The 12,571-nt window shown below is 39.6% G+C and overlaps 1 protein-coding gene across 9 annotated transcripts in view; it reads left to right on the top strand.

Moving 5' to 3' along the window:
- HHAT (hedgehog acyltransferase) overlaps positions 1–12,571 on the top strand; it is a 283,748-nt gene that overhangs the window by 9,718 nt on the left and 261,459 nt on the right. For 7 of the 9 annotated variants that reach the window (XM_061625300.1, XM_061625296.1, XM_061625291.1 and 4 more), the window contains exon 3: positions 5,750–5,817. The exons of the other annotated variants lie outside the window; for them this stretch is intronic. In XM_061625300.1, the coding sequence (XP_061481284.1) occupies positions 5,750–5,817 (68 nt within the window). The remainder of the gene's footprint in view (positions 1–5,749; positions 5,818–12,571) is intronic. 9 annotated transcript variants of the gene reach the window in all.

Raw genomic sequence — 12,571 nt, 5'->3', positions numbered from 1 at the left:
TGGATTTGCATAGTCTCTGTTCTGAACTTAGCCTAAATTCTGGATTGCCAGAATGTACAAGGTTTATTTAGGGCACAGAGTTTTGTTGGGTGACTTCTCTTTTTAAGACAGTTTCAGTTACCGAGAACAAGTCACTGAAGAAAGAATCCCCATGTATTTGCAGCAAGGCAGTGGTGACTGGTGATCCATATCAGTGGGGCAGTGGAATCTGCAACATTTCAGCACCTTGGACAGCTCATTGAAAGGCTGGACTAAAACCCAGAGCAGATTCCACTGCCCCACTGACATGTAGCCACTAGCCGCCACTGCAACAAGGTTAGTAGCATGTGGTGCTATGTGGCCTGGCTGCTGCTGTGCTGTAGACTTCAATATCCCTATGTACCTATCTGTTTCAGCAGAGTGGTTGGTACTCTTCCCTTTTCCATATCCTCTGTAATGCAAGAACGAATACCCATACTCTCTCTATCTGCACACATGTGGTAACATAAGATGTGGGCATTCCATGTGAGATCCATTCATGTCTATATTCAACTTTCCTTTTCATTTTTTGAGCTTATTACATCTTGTTATATATTTGATGGCTGAAATTGCTTGTGCCTGGGGTATTTTTAGGTATATACTATATGTAAAATGAATATGTTCTCTTTGTTTCTTGTAACACGTTAGAATAAATTGCCATGTTTGGATTTTTTCCACTAGGGGGAGATAGCACTACAGTTTTTAAAATAGTTGGAAATGCAAACAATATATAGTGTGTTCTGATTAGGGGATCAAACAAATATAGAATCTCAACATTTTGTATTCATTTTTTCCAACAACTGTTAGTGCCATATTCTACCTTTATATACAGAAAATGAAAATAAAGCAAGGTTTGTTTGAAGAGTATGCCTGGACCAAAATCCATAATTGTCATATTCAGATATGTAAATTTGAGACATAAAATTAGTTCCTAAAATATTGTTCATGTGTAGCTTAATTTCTTGGAGCAGGCCAAATTCAAGTTTGGAATTTGGAGTGAAGTCTTTGTGGTTTTGTCCCATCTAAAACCCATTTGAACCATCACTTTAATCTAGCAACACAGAGATCCCACTGCTGTTGCCATCATGCTATGGGATTATTATTGTCACTCTGGTCCCAGAGATTGGAGGATGCTGGTTGGACATTTACAGGAACAATATACCAGGTAGATAGTCCAAGAGTGTGTATGTTGTCGGGCAATCTTGAGCAGCTGCTTTGAAAATTGTAGTTAATAAGTGGGGTATAAATATTTAAAATAAACAAATAATCTTTAATCATTGGATGAGCGTCCAATAGAATCTGCTTGGGTAGGGTAGGAAGAAAATGGTAACTAGGACATGCAAGAAAATACGAGACAAAGCTAGTATCACAGGGTGTGAATGGATCTAGAGCGGATGTTTGTTCGTTATTCTGATCAAAAAAAGTCTAAGTGAATTCAGGGCTGCTGCATCTCTTCTTCATCATCATCATATGTTGAGTGCTGACGATCCTGTATGCATGTTACATTAAATCAGGGATAGACAACCTTTTTTCTCTCAGGAACCGCATGCCCTTGTGGGTAATTTGTCAGAAGCTGTGGCTGCCAGGACTCCTAGCTGACTGTCAGTAGGGCCACTTATTCTCTCCTCCGCCCCTGCCCAACAGGCTGTCTGGGGAGGAACAGACTGCTCTTTCCAGAGGCATGAATGGATTGCTTTTAAGAGACTGCATAACGTTAAGCTGAAGGCCACATGATGCTCACCCTTGCATAAAACAGTGGGTTAGGTAGGGGTAAAAAAAAAAAGTCACTGTGCTTTTAAACCAGGTGTGGGGAACCTTTGGTTCTCCAGATGTTGCTGACCTACAACTTCAATCATCCCTGACCATTGATCATTCTTGTTAGGGCTGATAGGATTTTGTAGTTCAGCAATATCTGGAGGGTAAAACCTTTACTTACTGTGGCTTATCAGTGGCTAGCAGAAACACCCTTTAGATCATGTTTCAGAGGCAGTCCAAGTATAAAGCCTCACGTGCCATTAAATCTCCAAAGTAACTAAGCAGAAGTTCTGTGTCTATTGAATAAAATATTTCTTAGCCTACATTTTTAAGGTGCTTTCTGCAAGGGCATTGGTGCTGGATTAAGATGGTCTTCTGGGCAACCGGGAAAAAAATTAAGAGAGCAAAAATTTTCAGAGAAGGCGACGCTTTCCCTTGAGATTTATCCTGGGTGTCACAAAGTGAGAGCAAAAACTCATTCTGTTGAGAGATGATTTTCTTCAGGTAGATATTAAGAATTCCCCTCAGAAAACCAAAGGTGATAAATCAAGAGTTTGGCTCCTCACTCTGAGGGCTTTTTTCTCCCCGTTCAGCTAAGCACAGTTAACAGTTTGAATCTCTGAGGCAGTTTCTCCTCAGTGTGACTCTAAAATAGACTTTTGTTAGGGATAAATTGTTGGCAAGAGTGCATGTATTTTTAAATTGTTTTTTTTAAGTGTTTTTAAATGCGTATATTTGTTTTTAATGTTTTTAATTGTTGTAAACCGCCCAGAGAGCTTCGGCTATGGGGCGGTATACAAATGTAATAAATAATAATAATAATAATAATTTGATAGCCAGTGGATTATACGTGTGAGAATTTTGCAAGGTGTTAATTTCATGTCTTCCTCTAGGTGTCTTCATTGGCTGTTAGTGGCCAATAGCTATGCATGGGCAATATCAGTGTACATATATGTTTATTGAGGCTGTTGATCATTGTTAGTAGATCTGCCTTTCAACAGATTAACCAATTTTGATTAAATTCGGTTTAAATTTGCATTTATTTGTAATGCCGACAAGCTGTGCAGGAAGCATTGAAAATGGATGTGGAGCTGTAACAGAAGTGGAGCTGTAACAGAAATTGCTGTGTATGCAAGAGAGAGGAAAAAGTAATTTGAAAGCCTGTGAGGGGGAAAGTTGGAAGGGAATTCTGCTTTTGATCATCTTAAAAACCAAACTTTCAACTAATGCTTTACTACTACTTTCCACTTGTATGCATTCTTGACACTCTTTTGTGTAGGCATTTCCCTCTATCTCTGTGTATGGCTACCTGATTAGGAGCCAGATAATATTCCAAAGACATAGAATAATGTTTGATGGCTCACTAGCCGAACTGATTTAAGATATGTGCTCCAGCTGGAAAGGCAGTTTGTATTCTTGACTGAACAATGCATTCATATATCTGTGTGTGGCACTCAAAGGCTAGATAAGCATTATTAGCAGCTCCAATTGGTGGTGTTACTTTTGACTTGTATATATAAAGTTTGTTTGAAAGTTTGTGAATTCATATTAGTTTTTTATGCCAAACACGGCTTATGTACATCACCAAAACTGAAATGTGTTTGGGTTTTGTTGATATTTTGTGAGTTATAATAGTTCACCTTGCTGATATTTCTGTCAGTATACACTGTTTTTGTTCTGATTTTTCTGTTAGTGAAATAAGTAGGTACACATTGTTTGCTTTTCATTGTCATTAGATTCCATATAAAATTAATTTATATGTCACATTTGTTTATGTTAGTTTGTAAGAGTCTCTTTTGATCCCGTTCTTTTTTAAAATTGCATCTTCATTTTGTTGGGATTTCTTTCTTTTTTTGTTCAGCCTGTCTGATCAATTCAGTATGCAAGATGCTACTGTTATGCATCTTGTGAAATGAAAGACACAGAATTTATGTTGTAACACTTGGATTCATTTTTGGTTATTTCTAATATGATATAAGGTATCCTGAACATTGGTTTTTCAATAGATGGGTGGAATATAAATACTACTCACTATAGCTGCTTCTTTGTGAAATTTAAGTGAGATAATATATAATGCAATAAAGAAAAAGTGCAATGAACAAAAAGTTAAAAGGAACCACCAACTTTTATGTTTTTTTAAATTTTGTTTTCTTCCATATTATAGAACAGAACTATAATAGATTTTTTTTAAAGTGTGCTATTAATTTTGAGCCCTGATTAAACTTGATATTTACTCTTTCTGAGTCTAATAGTCACATGATGGCTTTCTGGTGAAAACTTTTAGTTCTGTTTTGGATCTTTTTATTGTTTACTAAGTAAAAATGTTCATAGCATGTAGGCTAGGGGTCATTGGTCTGTTAGCATTAGGACTTCTGCATCTTTAGTTGCGTTGAAGTGAGAATTTGAGCAGGGGGTAACTGTCACACACTGTGGTGCTGCAGTACATAAGATGTTGTGCCTTCCAAAATTTCCCCATCTACATACCTAGGAAAGTGCACATTTTTTTCTACACCACATCTTGTTTTAAAATTTGGTTGGGTAGTGTGGAACTTAGGTAAACTTGCCTTGACAACCTACTCTGACAGTTGGCCATCTCTGACATAGACATAGAATCTGTAATAACTCCATTTTCATCCTAAGCATATTGTCATGGCCCTGGAATCCAGCAGTGACCCAGACTCAGAGACGGAGATGCCACTTGGGCTGACTGAGGAGCCACCAGGCCTCAATACCAACACTGAGCCTGATACCCCTAAGGCTGGATCAAAGACTGCAGCCTCTGACCTCAGGTCCAGCTTACTCACTTCCAAGGCCTCACACTCCACTAGCCAGTGTGCCAGTGCAGGCAGTGTGCCTTGCATGAGTTTCTGGAGAGATAAGAACATGAGAGCCTGCTGCATCAGGCCAGTGGCCCATCTAGTCCAGCATCCTGTTCTTACAGTCACCAACCAGAAGCCTATGGAAAGCCTGCATGCAGGATCTGAGCACAACCACTCTCTCCTCCTGATATTTGGAAGCATACTACCTCCAGTTATGGAGATAGAGCATAGCCATCATGGCTTGTAGCCTTTGATAGCCTTGCCCACTGTGAATCTGTTTAATCCTCTTTTAGAGCCATCCAAGGTGGTGGCCATCACTGCTTTTTGTGGGAATAAATTCCTTACTTTTACATTGTTTAACTTTGTCAGATTAGCTCTGACAAAGCTGCGCGTATGCTCCCTCCCTTGCATGAAGAAATACTTCCTTTTGTCTGTCCTGACTCTTCCAACATTCAGCTTCATTGGATGACCAAGAGTTCTAGTGTTATGAGTGCAGGAGAACAAAATTTCTCTGTCCATTTTCTCCATGCCATGGATAATTTCATACACCTCTATCTTGCCACCTCTTACTCGCCTTTTGTTAAAACTGAAAAGTCCCAAATGTGGCAACCTTTGTGCCATCCCCTCAGTCATTCTGATTGCCCTTTACTGAACCTTTCCCAACTTTACAATATAGTACTGGACTCTAGACCAAAGGGCTGCTACTTTAAGGTTCCACATTCCACAGCAAGGGGGTGGAGTCTGTGTATAATTTCAAAGGAGCATAAAAGGGCTGAGTTGGTTGGGAAGAGCTGTCTGCTACCTGGACTCTGTCCATGGTCCTGAAAGGCCTGCTATCAACCTCTCATCTTCAGGCACCCTATCCCTGGCAAAACACAACCTGTCCTTTCCTTCTATTCCAAATTGCTTGTTGGTTTTTTTACCCTCCTGACTCAGCCATGGGCTCAAATTTTTTTTGGCCGGGAAAGGATACGTCTTTCCTCAGAAATAACCCCCCCATAGCCTTAGTAGGATTTCATTTTTAGTAATTGTGGTTCGATTGCAGTTGTTTTTTTAAAGAGAAACTGATGTAAATGTTGAGCTGTTTATAAGACACAACTGCTGTCTGTTAGTTCCTAATACTAGTTTCTTATTTAATAATATATTATTCATGACAGAATATGAAGAGGAACTTGATAGAGAATTTGAGCTGGAAATTGATTCACTGTTTGGAGGATTTAGAAAGGTAAGGTCAATGAATATTGCTGGGATATTACTTTTAATTTGAATATTCATGGGAATTCAATTTGAATCGCCATTTAATGAACTATAATAGGTTTTGATGACTAGTATATTAAATTATGTTCTGAATGAAAGAACACACATTTTGGCACAAATTGTGATGGAGCAGTTCGTCCTGTGCCATATGGCTCATCAGGTTGGCATGGTTGGGCTTGCCAATTAACATGGCCTGTGGCACATGGCGGAGAAATAGAACTAGAGCTGTATTAAACTTTGCAGATCTGATCGGTGCAGCTGTGTGGACTTGAGTATGCAAACAAATGCAGATTTGCTTGCGCACTCATCTTTCAGGGGTCAGTGTCATAACTGTTTATTAATACCATCATAATATGAACTAAAAAAAACTATTCAAAAAAACCCAATATCTTTTTCTTCCCATTTTTCATGTTTTAGTACCACAAACACTGAAAACTCAGTAGTTAAAAAAAATCCTATGCTCAGTATGCACAATAGTTCTTAATGTTAGGCAGGTATCTTCATTGTATTGTTTTTGATGCCTGCTAAAAACTTCTTTGTTTAGGCAACCCTACCCAGGCATGTAACTTTATTATGTACATTTGTTTTAAAAGCTGTTAGATTTATCTATGTTTTGAAAATTGTATTATGTCTACTGTTTTCAAATTCAGTTTTATTGCTATTTTTATGGAATGTTTTATATCAATTTATGTAAACTCCTTAGATATATTTTTGATTAAGTGTTACATAAATTTTAATAAAATAAAAATAGTGTTTTAAAAAAGCTCAGCTCTTGTCTAATATGTTGCTTTACACCCCAGTGCATACTCTACGGTTCCTTGTTTATTTCAAACAGAGTTGTGCTAAATTGTGGTTTTACAAATCTATGAGAGAACTAGAAAAGGTCCTCAAATGCAAAGATGTATCACTGAACATTAAAATAGGATCTTTCAGACCATGGTATTTCCAGCCTCTATGCATGGACATGAAAGTTGGATGGTGAAAGAAGTGGATAAGAGAAAAATCAGCTCATTTGAAATGTGGTGTTGGAGAAGTGCTTTGCGGATACCATGGACCATGAAAAAGACAAATAATTAGGTGCTGGAAAAAATTAAACCAGAACTATCACTAGAAGCTAAAATGATGAAGCTGAGGTTTTCATACTTTGGACGCATCATGAGAAGACATGGTTCCCTAAAAAAGACAATAAGGCTAGGAAAAACAGAAGGGAGTAGAAAAAGAGGAAGACCAAACAAGATATGGATTGATTCCATAAAGGTAGTCTCAGACCTGAACTTATAAGATCTGAACAGAGTGGTTTATAACAGATGCTCTTGGAGGTTGCTGATTCATAGGGTTGCCATAAGTCGTAATCGACTTGAAGGCACATAACAACAACAAAAATCAGTACATCTGGAATACTTAGATCCATATCATTCGTAGTGACATTCCCCACAGAAGACTGACTTGGTCTGGCACAGTTATGATGGGAAGAGCAGGTATGTTTATTTTATTTTTGAAAGTCCTTATATACTGCGCTCTCGCAAAACATCAGGGTGGTGTAAAAACATGTAAAAACCATACAAAAGAATCATTAAAATGACTGGCTACTCAGCAGACATTTTGAACAGTTGCATAGGTCTGTTGGTATAAATTTGTGGAATATAAACAGGGAGATGAGATTGGTCCTGTTTTCCTGAGGTGCGTTTTCACAGTACATCTATTGTTAAAAACTCTCTGTGGAACACCATTCCCACTGAGGTGTGGCCAGCCACAACATTTTCTTTTAGGAGATTGGTGGAAATTCATCTTTCTGGCAGGCTTCTGATGAAGATATCAGTGACTGAAATATTTTATGAATGATTTGACGCTGCTTCTTATTAAGAATTGTATTTATATAACTTTATTTTTTTAGTTGTATTCAACTAAGTTCTCCTCAGATAAGACCCATTGAAATTAATGACCCTTTCAGTCATTTTTATTAACTGCAATGGGTCTATCCCAAGTAGGACTTAGATGTATGCCACTGTGACATCCACCCTCGTGCCTCTCCGGGATTCTACCTCCTGATACGCCACACTTGGATCAGGAAATCCCCCATGAGACATCTGCCTCCGTCTGTGTCAGATATACCCTCTGAACCACAAGCTTCAGCCTACCACCTTTCTCCTCAAAAGGTGACCACTGGTGTACACTGATAGCAGGATTGGCATAGGTATAAGTATGGTATGGAATTGGACCCTGTTGTGGTAGCGTACATGACTAAGCTGACACGTAGGATTTTGAACAAACAAAATAAACTTTATTAACTACAAAATGTTAAATATTACAAATAGTGTTGTTATAGTCCCTATCCACCCTATCCACCCTACCCCTCTAATCCTAATAAAATCCTCCCTCAACACCCTCTCAATCCTGTCCCTCAAAAAAACACACCCCAACGCTTCAAGATCTAATTCCTGTCTCCCCCAACTGACAAAACAAACCATTTTTCTATTCAAAACTCACCGGAGCTCTCACTCATACTCCCTCTACCTAGCAGTCTTAAATCATCCTCACCTAGCATTCCGTTAACTATTTCATATCAGAACACATTTTGAAACAAGGTTAAACAGACGGTTTCATCCCAGCTGCTCTTTCTATTTTAAGGATATTATGCTTATCTTCTTATGTTGCTGTGTTATAAACTGCTCTTGACGAAGGGTGGTATATAAATTTCAAAAATAAAACCAGCAACAATAACAAAAAAGACACATAGCTACCTCACGTACTTGGGAAGAAATTGTATATGTTAAATACTAGGTTTTCTAACTGTAGAGACAATATGTTCCTACTACATATAAAATGACTATCGAAATTGGTGAAATGGATAGAGCAAAACAAAATGTTGATACACCTTGTTCCTGGACCATGCTATCATTTTCTATGCCACTAAATGTTATCCAGTTGTTATTGTTGTCTCATGCGTATGTTGGACCCAGGCTTTTGTCTCTGTCCCTGCCTGCCACTGACATGTGGCTCCAGGCAGGTTGCCCAGGAGGGAATGCAGCCCTTAGGCTGAAAAAGGTTCTCCCCATCCCAAGCGTCCACTCATGTACTCTGATCCCATAGCGAAGTATCTCAGGACCTGTAGTTCTTCTTCGTAGGCTCCTATGCCCCCTTCATTCGGCCTCTCTTCCACTCAGCATTTGCATTTATGTAGGATACTGACCAATAAAATTGATATATCCAAAACCCATCATAGTAAGAGAAGTGGACAAATAAAATTATCAACTAAAAAAGGAATTATATCAGATTAAAGTTCAAGGTCCCATTGTAGATCTTGTTTTAAGGGCACCTCCTAAAATTTTTGCAGACGTTTCTGTCGCCCTCTGCTCTTGGTCTGCAAGAAGAAAAACCACATAGAAGTTAGTTGAACGCCCTGGGAAAGATAATAGCAGTGGGGTAATCAGCTCACTTCTCAAATCTCTGTAGAAAGAGCAGAATAGCATAACATGGGCTATTGTTTCAACACTACCATCTACGCATGGGCATACACAATTTTGCAGCGGAATTCTTGTAAAACGCCCTTCTAATATGGCTGATGGTAGTTTGTTCAATCTTGTTCTAGTAAAAGCTCTTCTATATAAAAGGATGATTAGATTTTGTAAATAAGGCGCTGGTGAATTAAGATAAATAAGCGGAAAGCTCTCTTCCACTCAGCACCTTCAGTTGACAACATATTCCCAGACAATCCATTCGTATGCATATGTAAGACAAGGTTGAGAAAGCTAAGATGGGTGACAAAGTGGAGAGCTGAAGTTCTTTTGCCAAAAAGAAAAAATATCTGAGTATCTTTGGAAGAAAAAGAAACCCCCAAGCTTTTGATATGATGATGAAATGGTGGCTGCTTTGGTGGGGTCTGTTGACAATCTGTCTTAATTAACTACAGATGCCACCAGGATTTTGGCTGAAGCAAAAATGTGAGTAGGTTTTTCCCCTCTCTTGAGCTGACACACCTGCAAGATTTTAAGAAGAGACAAAAGAGAATTACACTGCAATCTTTTGTGGACTTGGCATTGAATTCCATGGAGCCTACTTCTGAGTAAACATGCATAAGAGTGGATTGTTTTGTCTGCACCTTACAGCAAAATTTCACAGGGATTGAGGTTGGGCATTCTGAGATTTTTGCCTCCATTGATATTTGAAGTGCCATTCTTTCACAAAGAGCTTGGTACATCCCTAGCCTTAATACAACCTTCCCCAACCTGGTGTCCTCCAGATTTTGTTGGACCGCATAATCCCTAACCCAGCCTTTCCCAACCAGTGTGCCTCCAGATGTTGTTGGACCACAACTCCCATCTTTCCTGAACATTGGCAATGCTGGCTGAGGCTGATGGGAGTTGTGGTCCAACAACATCTGGAGGCACACTGGTTGGGAATGGCTGCCCTAAATGTTGGCTATGCTGTTGGGGCTGATGGGCATTGTAGTCTAAGCATCTGAAGGGCACCAGACTGGAGAAGGCTGCTGTAATGTATCGTTGTCATCAACTGTATTCTTCCCAGAATTCTGCAGAAAGCAATGAGGGGATGGCACTGTGTCCTGAAAGTGTATTTTGAAGTGTCTATCTTGCACAGATACGTATTCTAATGACATGTCTACATATCCTGGGTCCTTGTTGCCGCTAGAAATGTAATGAGCTGTGACAGCATGGCGAACTCAGCCTTGTGTCATTCAGATACTCTGAGAGGAAATACTTGAACTATTGCACTTATAGAGGGGTTTATTTTTGGATGAATGCTCATTACAGGTCTTCTCACCCCCATGATGAGCTGCTTAGCCGGCCACTCCTAAAGGCTTTGTCACTACTGCATCCACTGTGACAGTAGCATGGGACTATGTGTGTATGTATATGTGATAGTATTTGATGCCCTCGGGACTGGTAGGGCGGAAGGCAGAGAAACCCAAAGAGGCGGAGCCAGAGCCAATGACAGAGCCAGGTGATTCTTGTTTTGCCTTAATCCTCCTACCTGCCAAGTATATTTCAGGCAACACTGAGACTAAGGGGGAAGAAGATGACAGCCAGTGCCACCCCTAGGTTGTTTGTAACCTTTTAGGTTGAGACCTGTTCCAGTCTGCTTCTGTGTTAGAATTGCTTAATATGTTTTTAAAGAATTTTTTAACCCTTTTTTAAAGTAGTTTTTTAAAATGTTTTTAACGCTGTTTTGTTTTAATGTATTTTAAGATCTGTTTTTATGATGCTTTAAAGTGTTTTTAGCGCTTTGTTTGCCATCCTGGGCTCCTGCTGGGAGGAAGGGCAGGATGCAAATTAAATAATAAATAAATAAATAAATAAATAAACAAACTAAGAAGGCAGACAAGTGAGGGCCAGCTGAGAGGAGTCTGAGGTTGGTGAGACAGTGCCCCATTTGCTCTAATGGGCCAGCCTCCTGTGTGTGTATGTGCATATATAGAAGCACATATGTATGAGAGACTGTATGCACACACACACACACCATGTATTCATTTAAAGGGCTGATAGAAGTTGAGCACTTCTCTATTGTCATAGCAGGCATTGAAGTGTTATAAGGCTGCATGGTTGGCACTAAAGATTTTGCTTCATATGCTTCAAGCTAAAGCAAGGGGAAGAAAAATTCCTTCGGCACTTATTTTGACATCTGCGTCATGCTTCTCATGCTGTGAATTTACATGCCCAGACAGTGGGACTGCCCGCTTTCTGTTCCAATTTGTAAATTCCTTTGGATCAACACTGTGCAAAGGAGGTATTGTTCCTGGCCGGCTTCCTGGGAATATCTTCTGAAAGTGACGGCTGCCAAACAGAGTGTGATGGAAACATTTACTAGGGAGAGAGAGGCATCTTACTTCATTTTGTATTTATATTATACAGCCACGAGAGTGGCTGTATACTATAGCCAGCGTGGATTTTTCACATTCTGCAATGTTAAATTGAAAATACCCCCATGCCATTCTGATGCTTCCCATAAACTCATTTCAAAACATAACCTTACAAAATTTATAGTCCTGAACTCAGAAATGCTTGCTTAACAACCCTCTCAGTTTTCATGGCAATACACAAAACAGTCAGAGAGAATCGAGAGTTCAAAGTCTAAAAAGAGGGAAAAAAACCCAGAGCCCTTTCGGACTTTTTTCTCAGAGTTCTCATAATCTGTTGAAATTAATTAAATATCAGTCATATTCACACAGTACCTGTAATCCTAATACTGCCCTTGCCCCATACTCTGACCTTTATCTTCTGCAGTTTAAAAGTTTAAAAAAAGCCTGACTGATTTTTAATTAATTTAAGAAATTTTGGCTGGAACCCTAGGATAACGCGGGGCATGCTCAGTAAGAACCAACTGTCAGTATTCTAAAAGCCTCACAGCTGCTGGGCTTGGCTAATCAGGGGGCCACACCCACACCAGACCTTTATTCCACTTTAAACAGTCATGGCTTCCCTCAGAGAATCCTGGGAAGTGTAGTGTGTGAAGGGTGTTGAGAGGAGACTCCTATTCCACTGACAGAGCTTCAGTGGCCAGACTGGTTTAACAGTCAGCCACTCTGATTGAAGGTCTGTAAGGGGAACAGGGCGTCTCCTAGCAACTGTCAGCACCCTTCACTAACTACACTTCCCAGGATTCTTTGAGAGAAGCCATGACTCTCCACAGTGAAATAAAGGCCTGGTGTGGATGTGGCCAGGGACAGCTTTGGTTTAAATTTGGGTGGGAGGCTGCACGTGCCTGCT

This window comes from Rhineura floridana, chromosome 4, assembly GCF_030035675.1.
Source record: "Rhineura floridana isolate rRhiFlo1 chromosome 4, rRhiFlo1.hap2, whole genome shotgun sequence".
In the NCBI taxonomy this organism is placed as follows: Eukaryota; Metazoa; Chordata; class Lepidosauria; order Squamata; family Rhineuridae; genus Rhineura; species Rhineura floridana.
The sequence above is the reverse complement of the archived record's forward strand: the minus strand, read 5'-3'. Positions and strand labels throughout refer to the sequence as shown.